Here is a 15,595-nt window from a genome sequence, read left to right as displayed (position 1 = left end):
TTTATCCGGATGTGTGTGGCAATGTACAGGGGCGGACTGAGAGCCTTTGGGGCCCCAGGGCAAAATTATATCCCAGGCCCTTTGAAGGCCAAATATATGTGCATTAAATAAATGTTAAAGGATCACTATAGTGTCAGGAAAACAAAGTGGTTGTCCTAACACTATAGTGCCCTAAGGGTGCCCTCAGCTTTAGGGTCCCCCTCCCGTGGTGCTGAAGGGGTTAAAACCCCTTCAGCAACTTACCTTTATCCAGCACCGGGCGCTGTTGACCTCTCCTCCCCCGCCGACGTCAGCTCCCGAGTAGAGCAGAATGCGCATGCACGGCAAGTGCTGCGGGCGCATTCAAACAGTCCATAGGAAAGCATTTCTCAATGATTTCCTATAGACGTTCTGCACGTTGGATGAGAATTTTGCATCCAGCGTCACAGATGCGCCTCTAGCGGCTGTCAGGAAGACAGCCACTAGAGGTTGGATTAACCCTGCTAAGTAAACATAGCAGTTTCTGTGAAACTGCTATGTTTACATCTGAAGGGTTAAAACCTGACCAATTCAGCTCAATGAAGTGGTCTGGGTGACTATAGTGTCCCTTTAAATATAACTCATTTAATACGGCATTCCTTTGGATGTGTAAATTGTGAAGACTTGTGTATCAATGCATCTTTGAATTTGAGTCCGTGTGAATGCACTTGTGCATGTCTTGATGACTACATGTGCTTTTTTTGTATATAGGGTCAGTGTGAATGCATATGTGACAGGTGGAAGAGTGTGGGAGGTGGTGACAGGTGGCAGAGTGAGGGGGTACCTGGTGGCAGAGTGAGGGAGGGAGGGGGTGAGTGGTGCCAGCGTGAGGGGTAGACACAGTGAGGGGGGGTGACTAGTGATAGAGGGAGGGGAGGAAGTGACTAGTGACAGAGGGAGGGAAGGCGTGACTAGTGGCAGAGTGAGGGAGGGAAGGGATGACTAGTGGCAGAGTGAGGGAGGGAAGGGATGACTAGTGACAGTGTGAGGGAGGGGTGACACGTGACAGAGTGAGGGAGGGGTGACACAGTGACAGAGTGAGGGAGGGGTGACACAGTGACAGAGGGAGGGATGGGGTGACTAGTGACAGAGTGAGGGAGGAAAGGGGTGACTAATGACAGAGGGAGGGGTGACACAGTGACAGAGGAAGGGAGGGGGTGACAGTGACAGAGGGGGGGTGACTAGTGACGGGGGGTGACTAGTGACACAGTGGGCGGGGAAGGGTGACTAGTGACAGAGTGAGGGAGGGGTGACACAGTGACAGAGGGAGGGATGGGGTGACTAGTGACAGAGTGAGGAAGGAAAGGGGTTACTAGTGACAGAGGGGGCGACTAGTGACAGTGAGGGAGGGTGACTAGTGACAGGGGGGGGGTGACTAGTGACAGAGGGAGGGGGTGACTAATGACACGGGGGGAGAAGGGTGACACAGTGACAGAGGGAGGGGGGTGACTAGTGACAGGGGGGTTGACTAGTGACAGAGGAGGTGACTAGTTACAGTGAGGGAGAGATGGGGTTACTAGTGACAGAGGGGGGGTATGAAGGGTGACTAGTACCTACCTTTCTTTTCGCTCTGTCTGCTCTCTCCCAGGCTGCTGCTCCTTCCCCTGGTGGCTGTGTGAGGGCTCTGTGTGAGGAGTAAACCGGAAGTGATGTCACTTCCTGGCCCCGCCTCTCCCATCACACAGAGCCGCGTGGGACATGAAGCAGGAGACCTGGCAGAGAGGAGGTGAAGCTGCCAGGTCTCATTCAGTGGGAGGGAGTTAATGTGCAGAGCGGTAGGTTGCTGGGGCCCCGCGCTCTATCAGGGGCCCCAGCAACCTATTAATGAACTAACATTTTTTTTTCATTTTGCCGTTCCAGTTGGAGAGATCTCTGATCTCTCCAGCTGGAGCATGGCTGTGCGGCCGGGCCCCTGACTGCCTCGGGCCCTCGGTCCATGACCGATGTGCCCGAGTGGTCAGTCCGCCCCTGGCAATGTATATGTGCATACATACATGCATTCAAACTCTAACATTGCACACAAATACACCCCTGCATTCAAACATCAAACGGACACTCCGCTTAATTTCAAAGGAAAACACTACACTGACTGTTCTTCCTCTTTCTTTGTTGGGGAAAGTGACATCAGGAAAGGAGGATCGGGCTGCAGGAAGAATTCGGACTCACAGATGGAACAGGTGAGTTTTAGCATTTGCTTTAGGTTTTAATTTTGGGGGGAGGGAACATGTAAAAAAATGGTTACTCTTTTAGGAAAGTCTAGTCTAAAAAAAAAAGCATGTGAATTCGGCCACACTTTTACATACTGAAGTATGTGAAAAAGCCCTTATTTATTAACGTTAAAGGAACACTCCACCCCCAAAAAGTTGCCTTATGGCTGGAGTTCATGCACACTGACTTAGCTAAAAAGGTGTTTAATTATTTTGTTTGATTCCCAAGCACCAGAGCATCTTCATCTCAATGTTTTAGAAAGGTACAAACCTATCTAAAACATTTTTCTGAATGGATGTCCAGTGAAAGGCTGACAGCAGCATCTGACATTCTCAGATGATCAGTGGTGCCAAGAGAAAGTCATTGGAGTCAGAGCTGGAGGAGGATTTTTGGGTTACATACAGTTGTGCTCAAAAGTTTGCATACCCTAGCAGAAATAGTGGAATTCTGGCAATGATTTTGAAAATATGACTGATCACACCAAAAACAAAATTGGTCTTTTTTTTTTGTTTTTATTTAGTATTTTTGCAGTGCAATTATAGGTATACAAACAGGCACAAGGTACCCCAACAGCATTCCTCATGCATAACATAAAATATCAACAAAGTAAACTATTAGGGTATTTGGAAGTTCTTGCACAATTTTTTATGTTAAAGGTAAAGAGAAGAGAATATGGTTAAAGCAATAAGGTTGCGTAGCGTAGTGACCATGTCTGGGCTGGGACCAGTATATGTAGTTGCTGGTCTGCCTCCCCTTCTGTCCCCTTAGGTATGATAGCTGAATCTACAAATCAACCGTGTTATAGTGCGTGGTGTATGTCTATTGTGGGAGTGCAAACAGAGTAGTGTATCTATATAGGAGCTAGCTGACTCCCATGGGTGTATGTTGCTTAGTGTGGTTAAAGCAATGCGTGGGTATGGTCAAGTGTCTGCGAGTGACATGTTAGGCCCACTGCTCTATTGCTGTGACTAGATTTGTGCGTTTTTTGGTTGGACGTAGTCCAGAGAGGGTTAACAAGAACAACAAAGGGGACATATGTGAATATATAGGCATATAAAAAGGCAGGCTGGTATCATAAACTTAGGGTAGTTCTCAAGTCCACATATTAGGTTGCCATATGCAATAACTTATACGAGATTGTGTCCAACTAGTGTGAGTCTGTGGGATTATTAGACTGGCCAGACATATCAGACTTTGCCAACCATTTCTTTGCACTGTTGTCTGGAGCTTCAAAAGAAAGTCACCTGAGGCTTTAAGAGGTATTGCCCCTGGGAGATGAATCCGCATGTCTGTGTGAGGTATCCACGGGTATGTGTAGCTGATCACTGGAGACATGGGATGGTATGCGTGTATCTGTCCCAGTCAGCCCACTCCCTCCGCTGGGAAACACATGGAGTATGTCGGTGGGTCTTGGCGTGCCGCTGCTATATAGGTTCGGATGTAGGTGTCTGTAACGGAGTGCAATATTAAAATCCACGACCTCCGCTGGTATTCAGGGTAAATCCACAGTCAGCGCTGAAAAGTAAGGCAATATCCCAAATCCCCCAGTAACCGGCCGAAACACAGTTCTGGGAGTCAACTGAGGTCTTTATTCGCAGGCTTCCATATTTATACCATTCCCCATGCAAGGGGTTTCCAGACAGACTTAGCAGGGGTAATACAGTAGGGGACTTAACATTCTGGACATTTCTCCCATCAGGCACTGCTGCACGAGAGGGATACTCCCACTGGAATACACCGTTAAGTGGATTATCCCTCCGTGCAGTAAATCCGACATTTCACATTAAAATCCATAACTTCCATATAATTCACTCTTTTTGCACGAACGGTCGGTAGATAGCTGGGGTCCGGGGTTATACTTAGTGAGAATACTGCTCAGATCCCAGCTAAAACTACCGAACGGCGCACGAAATAAACGTAACCATCGAGTTCGGTTTAAAAATACCGAACCCCGATGGGAAACATAATGGGATACGGGCGGAACTCCCGACCGCTCTGGAAGTCCAGCGGTGTTCGTGGCGTCGAGTAGCCGTTTTCAGTTCCAGGCACTCGACGACCAAACACAGCTGAAGAGACAAAGGATCCAAGATGGCCGACCGCCGCGTGGTCGGTAGTCGAGCGACGGCCACCTAGGAAAGCCTTTAATTACCGATTGCAACATTGTTGCAATTGGTTAACGAGCGCCACACGTCTCTTAATGTGTGGTCTATCAGGGGGGCCCATATTCGTTTCACGAACAGCCCAGATAGTGGCTTACGGCTGCTAGCATACAAATTACAATGGACACATAGGACACAGCAAAATACATACATAACATAGGATAAAATACAGACAACCTTTTGACATGTAAAGTCCAGTGTTCCAGAAGTGGCTATGTTTGCCACAGTGTCCCTCCAGCCCCAGGCTGGTGTGAAGGCCCGCATCTTTTTGCCACTAACTCGGTTCTTCTTGGAGGCAGAGTTCTCTCCACTTATGGGAGCGCTGGGGTGCCTGTTGCCTCTTGCGGCGTCGGCACCTCTGCGGGTGTGACCGATGCCTCTGGGTCTGAACCCGTGTGGCCTTCAGCCCGGGTGGGCTATGGAGAGTGTAGGTGGTTGTTGCAACAAGCGCTGTTCCCGAGGGTGACACCTTCCGTCCCCGTCGCATGCGGCCTTGCTCACCCTTGTCTTTCGGGTATAGTAACTTGGTCTCCGCTTTCAGTTCGCGCTCCCGGAGTTTCTCCCAGAAGCGGTGAAAAATTTCCTCCAAGCGCTGCAGAATGTCTGTGGGTTCCCCGCGTATGGGGCCTTGACTGTGGTGCAGGTTGTGGTCAGCAGCCGCCATCTTGAGTTGCATGAGCTGGGTTTTGAGGCTTAAGATTCGGTCTAAACGGTTTGCTCCAGACACTTTAGAGTAGACCGGGATATCCCCCCCGGTTCAAAGGGGGGGGGGGGGGGAGGGGGAGGTAGGAGACAGGGAGGCCGAGGCTCCTCTGTGCGATCCTGTGAGCGGGAAGAGCGGCCGTCTCACCCCAGCTCGGTAGGCCTCAGGAGGGTATCTCAGGTCCCCAGGCGGTGATAAAGGCAAGTCGGGTATCAATGCGTTCACCCGGGTGTCCCCTTCTTGCTGATGGCCCTCCAGGAGGCAGACGTGCCAGGTTTGGAGGGTTATTTTCCCCTAAAGCGGCAGATTTCCAGGAGCTCTGTCCAGGCACGTCTGCTAAGCCAGGAAGCTAGGCTCCGCCCCCAAAAATGGGTCTTTTATTGAAGAATAGTGATCATATGAAGGCATTTATCATAGTTGTTTGGCTCCTTTTAAAATCATAATGATAACAAGAAATCACCCAAATAGCCCTGATCAACAGTTTACATACCCTTGAATGTTTGGCCTTGTTACAGACATACAAGATGACACACACAGGTTAAAATGTCAACTACAGGTTAATTTACCACACCTGTGTCTTTTTAAATTGCAATTAGTGTCTGTGTATAAATAGTCAATGAGTTTATAAGTTCTCACATGGATGCACTGAGCAGGCTAGATACTGAGTCATGGGGAGCAGAAATAAACTGTCAAAAGACCTAGGTAATGGAACTTTATAAAGATGGAAAATGATATAAAAAGGATATCCAAAGCCTTGAAAATGCCAATCACTTATTAAGAAGTATAAAATTCAGGGATCTGTTAATACCAAGTCTATAGTGAAAATATTACTATCCCCACTGTGAAGCATGGTGTTGGCTCACTGATGTTTTAGGGGGTGTGAGCTCTAAATACATAGGGAATCTTGTGGAAATTGATGGCGAGATGAATGCAGCATGTGATCAGAAAACACTGGCAGACAATTTGCATTCTTCCGCACGAAGGCTGCGCATGGGACGCTCTTGGACTTTCCAGCACGACAATGGCCCTAAGCACAAGGCGAAGTTGACCCTTCAGTGTTTACAGCGGAAAAAGGTGAAGGTCCGAGTGGCCATCACAGTTTCCTGACCTTAATATCACCAAGCCACTCTGGGGAGATCTCAAACATGCGGTTCCTGCAAGACGACCAAAGATTTTGAAAGTCCTGGTGGCACTTTGCCAAGATGAATGGGCAGCTATGCCACCTGCAAGAATTAGTGGCCTCATAGACAACTGTTACAAAAGATTGCATGCTGTCATTGATGCTAGACTTAGAACTAAGGGTATGCAGATTTTTGAACAGGGCTCATTTAATTTTTTTCTTTGTTGCCAAGTTTTATGATTGTGGCATTCTGTTATAACCCACAGTTGAATATGAATCCCATAAGAAATAAAATAAAGGTGTTTTGCCAGCTCACTCATGTTTTCTTTAAAAATGGTACATATATTACGAATTATCCAAGGGTATGCAAACTTTTCCCCAAAGCTCTCTGCTCAGCTCCCTCGCGCGCCACAGAGTGATACTGGGAGCCAGAATATGACGTCATATTCCGGCTCCCGGTATCACTCTGCGGCGGTATCACTCTGCGGCTCAGGGGAAAGTGCTCCCTCGCCAGCGCCGCCTGCCCGACTAACCGGCAGCCCCAGAGAAAGGGAGCACAAAACCAGGATACACCACTGGTGTATAATGCTATCATTTCCCATCTGGAGTGCCATTTACATGTGTTAACATTTCTTCATAACTAAAGTGCTCAATTTCTTTTATTAATTTTGTAGCCCACCTCTACACTTTTTCTAGTGTCATAATATCCTTCTTTAAAATAGGTGCCCAAAATTGCACAACATATTCAAAATGTAGTCTTACCAGTAATTTTGTAAAGAGGCAAAATTATATTTTCATACAGAATGAATGCCCTTTTTCATACATAACAATATCTTACTGGTGTTAGCAACTGCTGATTGATATTACACATGGTTGCCTAGTTTGTGGTCTATAACAATTCCCAAATACTTCTTATGTGTTGTTATGCCTAATTCACTATTGTATAGGGTGTAAATTGCTAGTGCATTCTATACCCCAAAGTGCATAACTTTGCATTTATCTACATTAAATTTTGCCTTGAGTCATCCAATCACAATTTTTCTGCAAGTTTTTGCAGCAAACCTGTTCTTTCCTGGTCTTCATTAAAGGGACACTATAGTGTCAGGAATACAAACATGTATTATTGACATTATAGTGCTGGATTAGGCCCCCGGGCACCCTCTCTTTGGAGATGAAAGGTAGCTTTACTCACATTTTCTCCCTCACTGCGTGGGTATTATGTTTAACATCTTTTGGTAAGTTACAGCTACTCAAATTAGAGTATGCCATTTTAAAACATGTAATTTTATACCTTGTTTTACTTGTGGCTTAATTTTTTTTAAATGTATGCAATACTGTGGTGAGGAAATCATGAGAATACTAAATAAAATACATAAATGTACTATTTGTTGTAAAACAGATTTCATTACTTGGAGTTTCTTAAAATCACACAAAAAAATTTTAATCAGAGATTTATACAAAAAAGGTTTATACAGTCAAAATTGGAGACAGTCACTGGACGTTCCTTAGAGCTTCATTGTTGGTAGTAGAAACAGGGAGTGACGTCTGGCGTACTCCAGGTATGAAGTTAAACCGTTCTAAAATGTTTTTACCACTTACAATGGGGGGCACCACTAGTTAAGGTGTCTGTGACACTGTAGCAGTTTTGGTGCTTAGAATATCCATTCAAATGTATTTTCTTGTTCCCCAGGCTTGTTTAACATCGTGATATAAAGAGTCAGCTCCAACAACATTATTACACAATATGAGTAAAAATACTAATGTTTTGATAATTTCCTTTCTTCAATGATGAGTGATGCAAGTCTCTGCAACCCCTAGGAAAAACAGTAATGCAAAGAACATTAACAGCATGTACATGCAATTGTATCCCACTCACAATGCATTCCGTTCTGACTTTAACAACATTATGGATGCTTTCCATTTCTCCAGGTTAAAAACAAAGCAAAATGGGGCGGAGAAAGCTGCATGGTGGAAGAGCTCCTCTAACTTTTAATGAAATCCAGCCTTAAAAGCAAGCTCCTCAGAGATTGATATGCAGTCTACAGACCTTTGTTAACAGCTAAATCAGTCTGACATAATTAGAACTTGCCTTTCATCCCTCAGTCGGATGTTACCCATGACAGATTCCTCTGAGGCCTGCTGGACGGCTCTGAATGGGGGAAGCAGTCAAACACTTGTTTGGAGGTTTCCTTGCAATTACCAGGGCTCTGCCCCCGCTTTGGGCTGGTGATGGTGATCCCGGCCTACACTGACCGACTCTCTCGAGGCCAGCTACAGAGGGCTTACAATTACCACAACACAGCACTTACCGTATTTTTCGCTCCATAAAACACACTTTTTTTCCTCCTCAAAACCAAGTGGAAATGTCTGTGCGTCTTATGGAGCGAATGCACACTGAGATTGTGCGGCTAGGAGGAGGGAAGGCTGTAGAGAGCCGATACCAAGCCCCTCCTGAGCAGAGAGTGCTGAGAGGAAGTGACTGTTACTTCCTCCCAGCTTACTGACTGCGCGGGCTCGGGGGATTGAAGACACTCTGAAATAGGAGGAGGGAGGAGAAAGAGCTCTGCAGGCAGACTCCCATCCCATCAGCCAACCCCAGGAATTCACCTCTCTGCAGCAAAAGGTATGGAAACAGGGGGTGGTTAATTATATGCCAACTGCAATTTGTGTGTCAGTGTGTATGTTTAGGTATGTGTATCTGTGTGTGTGTGTCAGTGTGTATGTTTAGGTATGTGTATATGTGTGTGTGTCAGTGTATATGTTTAGGTATGTGTGTCAGTGTGTATGTTTAGGTATGTGTATCTGTGTGTGGAAGCCAATGTGAATGTATGTGTGTCTGTATCTGTGTGCCAGTATGTGTGTGTATGTCTGTATCTGTGAATACCAGTATGTGTGTGTATGTCTATGTAACTGTGAATACCAGTATTTGAGTGTGTATGTCTGTGTATCTGTGTGTACCAGTGTGTGTGTATGTGTATCTGTGTGTGTAGTTGTGAGAGAGAGAGAGAGAGAGAGAGAGAGAGAGAGAGTGTGTGTGTACTGTACCAGTGTTCTTAATGTCACTGTTGACTGCTGTTCACTTTACATGGTTGAAATATAATTCAGATATAGTTTATTGAATAGTTTAGTACACCATTTGATTCAAAATATTTTTTTTACTTGTTTCCCCCCCTCTAAAAACTAGGTGCGTCTTATGGTCAGGTGTGTCTTATGGAGTGAAAAATATAGTACCTGAGCTTCCCAAAAATGTTTGTCATGCAGAGTGGGTCTTACTGAAGGCTTTTGATCGACTGTGTAGGTCTTTTTTGATGAAGCGGATTACCTTCTTTACACCCACTGTGTAGCAGCCCCCTACATCGCAACGGCTTCACTAGCAAAGTCGGAAGCTATGGGGGGGGGGTCAAAGGTTCCCTTTATTGCTTGCAGGAGCTGGACAAGATGACACTGGATGGGAAAGGCATACTTTCTTCAGGCAGCTGGCACAACAGTTATCCGACCCTTGCACGGCTCTCACACCAGAGGCAGCAAAACGGTTGAGCTGTTCCTTTGAATAGACACAGCACTAGATCCGGGACAACTAGGAACGCCAAGCACACTCCGATGGAAGAGGACTCTGCCTATGCCTGCAATAGGGCCTAGAGGCCGGTTGGTATATTCATGTGACTTCAGGAGGCCATGTAACAGGTCGACAGAAGGCTCCTATCAGCGATCAACTTCCGGGGTCCCTCGATGTCTTCAAAAGGGGAGTTGGATTGACTTTCTGAACTCTGCAAACAATTCATTTTTGGTGCTGAGGTTTTTCTTTTTCCCTGTTTTGTCTTTATTTAGTGCTATCAATAGGCCATCATAACGGATGACTTATTGATCCTGTGAGAAATATACTAGAATGTCTGTCTTTCAGTCAATGCCTTTCTCTATTAGTTAATATATAAGAGTACGACAGCCTAATTACGCTCATGCTCATATTTGTTTTGCTGCCAGTTACTCCACCAATTTCTTAAAAATGAGAGGACTCTGTCAACCAGAAATTTATTGAGAGATATAATTGGTATCACCCTTGCTTACTATGCTAATATATCCTGGTACATCGGTAATTTTTATGTCCGTATCTTGCATTCATCTCAAAACAAAGATTGACAAAAAAAAAAAAGACACAAATAAAAGGTACAGAAAGAGCTAAGGAAAAATGAATACTGCTAGCAGCTAAAAACCAGAAAAAAACAAAAAACACCAAAAATATAACACTATATAGAAATGCTACGAGTAACCAAATTATACACTGCCAACACTGGAATTCTTACCTAAAATGTGGACATTTAAATAGATTAACAACTTACAATGACCTGTTGAATTACAATAATGTGGTACTGGATGTAGGTGAGGTATTAAACGCACAAGTATGGTCAGTTTGAAAGATAAAATATTGAGTACACTGAATTGAAACAGTTTGTGTCCTCAGGACTTGTGACACTGTACAACAATACCTCCGCAAGAGAAACATATTTGACACCAACAGCACCTTACTATGGTCCCTGCATTACAATTTCAGTCTGAGTACTGCTCCGCCTTATGTATTTTATTTTGTTAAACGAAACAATATGTTTCTATGTGCATTGCCATATTAAATTAACAAGGAACATTTTTTTTATTGTGTAAGGTAAACATTTTGTTATTGTGATAGCCCTAAAAGTCATTGGTCTTGTAGGGGTTAGCTATTACCACAGACTGAAATGTACAGGAAAAGCCTTGAACCATTCTACACAGAATACCACTATATAGCAACAAACTAAATTATATATGCTATATATTATCCTAGGTAATATTACAATTCCTTATTTGTTGCCATTTGCTGTCTTTATGGGGAGCGCAATACATGGATCACAGGTCCACAATAATTATATTCTACGAATAATTCACACATAAAAATAATTCTTACCTGATCTATCTTTTCTGGCGAGGACAGCGAGTACGAGGCTCTCACATATGAACTGGGCTCCTCGCTGTCTAAGTTAAACGCTGAGCCAGGAACCAGGAGAACCTACGGTGATAAAGTGAACAAAACAGTAGACTGAATTAGAAAACCAAACAGAGAAATAAGTTGTCCTGTGCAGTTGCCATTACATACCAATGAATTGAAAGGGACATCCCTGAGCACTTTAGGTTGCTGTCATGTTTTATGAGTGTGTCTTCTCTTTTTCATTTTACAAAAAGTGCAGATTTCAATAGAAATTAAAAATTGGCACCTTCATAAATTAACATTGTTACCCTGACTGTCAATCATAGAACCATCTGGGCTTGGTAAAAAAGGGAGGGCTTGCAAAGGCTTCAGATAAGAGATCTACAGCTTTCAGCAAAACTACTATTTGTTCAAAACTATATCCACAGTACTGTAATATATAATATTACAACCAGTACCTCATTGCTAATTGCTTTCAACATAATCAGCTGATGGGTATCTGAAATTCCATTAATCTTCATCCATAGGAACATCCCAGCAGACGGACTATGCCACTCGGCCAAACCTAATGGCAAGGCAAAATAAGAAACAAGCAACTAAACGAATGTTACACAGGCAACGTCTGTATCAATTTATCTAAAAAGTCTTCACCTTGACGGGAATGGTATGGTTAGAGTATCCCTTTGTATAACTATAGAGGGTTATTCATGAAAGTGAGAATACAAAATTAATTTCACATTTAGGCCAGAGGAGCCTTACTGAAAGCATAGCTTACTCACAGAATATTTCCATTTGGCTATTTTGACCTTAAAGGGACTCACCAGTGCCAGGAAAACAATCCGTTTTCCTGGCACTGCAGGTCCCCTCTCCCTCCCACCTCCCAATCCTCGGTTGCTGAAGGGGTGAAAACCCCTTCAGTCACTTACCTGAGACCCCCGCCGATGTCCCTCGGCGGTGGTTTCGGGTCGCTGCCGCTGCTCCTCTTCATTACGTCGGCCGGTGGACGAGACGGAACCTGCCCGCTGGCTGCGGAGACCTAACGCGCATGCGCGGCAATGCCGCGCATGCGCATTAGAGCTCTCCATAGGAAAGCATTGAAAATACTTTTCAATGCTTTCCTATGGGGAATTGAGCGACGCTGGAGGTCCTCACACAGTGTGAGGACGTCCAGTGACGCTCTAGCACAGGTTTTCTGTGCTATGGACCAGGAAGTGCCCTCTAGTGGCTGTCTAGTAGACAGCCACTAGAGGTGGAGTTAACCCTGCAAGTTAATTATTGCAGTTTATAAAAAACTGCAATAATTACACTTGCAGGGTTAAGGGTAGTGGGAGTTGGCACCCAGACCACTCCAATGGGCAGAAGTGGTCTGGGTGCCTGGAGTATCCCTTTAAATTTAAAATTCACTTTAAATTCTCACTTTGGTGAATAACCCTGATAGTTTTGTTCAGTTTCATTTTGCATCACAAATCTACTAACCTGACAGCCACTTCTCTGCAGAACCAATCATTGCATCTCTTTGTGTTTTATAGAAGTGTATTACACTGAAAGCCACAAAAACAAAACAGGAATTAATATTTAAGGACATGACCTGCCTATAGTTTTTATTTTATGTCTACATCAATTCCAGTTAGACTACTTACTAACAGGTATATTAAAGTGAAATGGTTACATTACCCAAAGATACAGTTGCAAGAAAAAGTATGTGAACCCTTTGGAATGATATGGATTTCTGCACAAATTGGTCATAAAATGTGATCTGATCACCATCTAAGTCACAACAATAGACAATCGCAGTCTGCTTAAACTAACAACACACAAAGAATGAAATGTTGCCATGTTTTTATTGAACACACCATGTAAACATTCACAGTGCAGGTGGAAAAAGTATGTGAACCCCTGGATTTAATAACTGGTTGAACCTCCTTTGGCAGCAATAACTTCAACCAAAAACGTTTCCTGTAGTTGCAGATCAGATGTGCACAACGGTCAGGAGTAATTCTTGACCATTCCTCTTTACAGAACTGTTTCAGTTCAGCAATATTCTTGGGATGTCTGGTGTGAATCGCTTTCTTGAGGTCATGCCACAGCATATCAATCAGGTTGAGGTCAGGACTCTGACTGGGCCACTTCAGAAGGCGTATTTTCTCCTGTTTAAGCCATTCTGTTGTTGATTTACTTCTATGCTTTGGGCCATTGTTCTGTTGCAACACCCATCTTCTGTTGAGCTTCAGCTGGTAGACAGATGGCCTTAAGTTCTCCTGCAAAATGTCTTGATAAACTTGTAAATTCATTTTTCCTTCGATGATAGCAATCCGTCCAGGCCCTGACGCAGCAAAGCAGCCCCAAACCATGATGCCCCCACCACCATACTTCATAGTTGGGATGAGGTTTTGATGTTGGTGTGCTGTGCCTCTTTTTCGCCACACATAGTGTTGTGTGTTTCTTCCAAACAACTCAACTTTGGTTTCATCTGTCCACAGAATATTTTGCCAGTACTGCTGTGGAACATTCAGGTGCTCTTGTGCAAACTTTAAACGTGCAGCAATGTTTTGTTTGGACAGCAGTGGCTTCCTCTGTGGTATCCTCCCATGAAATCCATTCATGTTTAGTGTTTTACATATTGTAGATTCGCTAACAGGGATGTTCGCATTTGCCAGTGACTTTTGTAAGTCTTTAGCTGACACTCTAGGATTCTTCTTCACCTCATTGAGCAATCTGTGCTGTGCTCTTGCAGTCATCTTTACAGGACGGCCACTCCTAGGGAGAGTAGCAGCAGTGCTGAACTTTCTCCATTTACAGACAATTTGTCTTACCGTGGACTGATTAACAGCAAGGCTTTTGGAGATACTTTTTTAACCCTTTCCAGCTTTATGCAAGTCAACAATTCTTAATCGTAGGTCTTCTGAGAGCTCTTTTGTGCGAGGCATCATTCATATCAGGCAATGCTTCTTGTGAAAAGCAAACCCAGAACTGGTGTGTGTTTTTTATAGGGCAGGGCAGCTGTAACCAACACCTCCAATCTCATCTCATTGATTGGACTCCAGTTGGCTGACATCTCACTCCAATTAGCTCTTGGGATGTCATTAGTCTAGGGGTTCACATACTTTTTCCACCTGCACTGTGAATGTTTACATGGTGTGTTCAATAAAAACATGGCAACATTTCATTCTTTGTGTGTTATTAGTTTAGGCAGACTGTGATTGTCTATTGTTGTGACTTATATGATGATCAGATCACATTTTATGACCAATTTGTGCAGAAATCCATATCATTCCAAAGGGTTCACATACTTTTTCTTGCAACTGTAGGTTATTAGGGCACTAACAAATAATAAAATGAAATGGACACTATAATAAAACGGTGAACTATGTTTGTTGATGCATGTTAGGAGAAAGTGCATTGATTTTTTACTACTGGACATTGGTGAAAATGGTTCCACTGGCACAGCCTTCTTACAATAAAATGCAACTAGCCTGGAATGTATAGATGTATACAAGAAAGAAAATTACACATGGTTGGAGGTTGTCAGCCCTCTCAAACAAATGCCTTTTCTAGTGCCTCCATTTTTCATAATTTGACATACACTGCATGATTCAGCAGCTACTTTTACAAAGCACACCTGTCAACAGAGGAAGTTTCTCTGAATTTAATGGTGCCTATATTGCACCGGGAGGTGACTAATCAGAAGCATGTCTCTATCCATGTTCATTAGCAAGATCTGTTGTTACATGAACTGTTCCTCTGTTACATGTTTATGCCACTGATTTATTGTTATGCTTTAAAGGGACACTCCAGGCACCCAGACCACTTCAGCTCATTGGAGTGGTCTGGGTGCCAACTCCCACTACCCTTAACCCTGCAAGTGTAATTATTGCAGTTTTTTTAAAACTGCAATATTTACCTTGCAGGGTTAAGTCCTCCCCTAGTGGCTGTCTATTAGACAGCCACTAGAGGACACTTCCTGCTTCATAGCACAGGTTTTCTGTGCTAGAGCGTCGCTGGACGTCCTCACGCTGTGTGAGGACCTCCAGCGTCGCTCTATTCCCCATAGGGAAGCATTGAAATTCATTTTCAATGCTTTCCTATGGGGTGCGCTAATGCGCATGCGCGGCATTGCCGCGCATGCGCATTAGGTCTCCTCGGCCGGCGGGCGAGATCAGTCTCGCCCACCGGCCGACGTAACCAGAAGGAGGAGCGGCGGGGGAGGAGGAAGCAGCGACGTGGGACCTGTCGCTGCCCCTGGTAAGTGACTGAAGGGGTTTTCACCCCTTCAGTAACCGGGGATTGGTGGGTGGGAGGGAGAGGGACCCTCCAGTGCCAGAAAAACGGATCGTTTTTCTGGCACTGGAGTTTCCCTTTAATAAAAACTATATATTCACTATTTTTAAAATTAGATAAAAAAATATGTTGAGGAAAGGAGAGGATCAAAA

The 15,595-nt window shown here is 44.3% G+C and overlaps 1 protein-coding gene across 4 annotated transcripts in view; it reads right to left on the bottom strand.

Moving 5' to 3' along the window:
• Positions 1-7,592: 7,592 nt before the first annotated feature.
• Positions 7,593-15,595, bottom strand: part of AADAT (aminoadipate aminotransferase) — a 47,847-nt gene continuing 39,844 nt past the window's right edge. For 3 of the 4 annotated variants that reach the window (XM_063458173.1, XM_063458174.1, XM_063458175.1), the window contains exons 11-14: positions 12,642-12,706; positions 11,624-11,730; positions 11,145-11,246; positions 7,593-8,022 (exon numbers count right to left, since the gene is read on the bottom strand). In XM_063458173.1, the coding sequence (XP_063314243.1) occupies positions 7,966-8,022; positions 11,145-11,246; positions 11,624-11,730; positions 12,642-12,706 (331 nt within the window). In that variant the 3' untranslated portion in view covers positions 7,593-7,965. The remainder of the gene's footprint in view (positions 8,023-11,144; positions 11,247-11,623; positions 11,731-12,641; positions 12,707-15,595) is intronic. The other variant, XR_010091249.1, reaches the window with a different exon arrangement.

The sequence above is a fragment of the Pelobates fuscus genome, chromosome 6 (genome assembly GCF_036172605.1).
Source record: "Pelobates fuscus isolate aPelFus1 chromosome 6, aPelFus1.pri, whole genome shotgun sequence".
Lineage (NCBI taxonomy): Eukaryota > Metazoa > Chordata > Amphibia > Anura > Pelobatidae > Pelobates > Pelobates fuscus.
The sequence above is the reverse complement of the archived record's forward strand: the minus strand, read 5'-3'. Positions and strand labels throughout refer to the sequence as shown.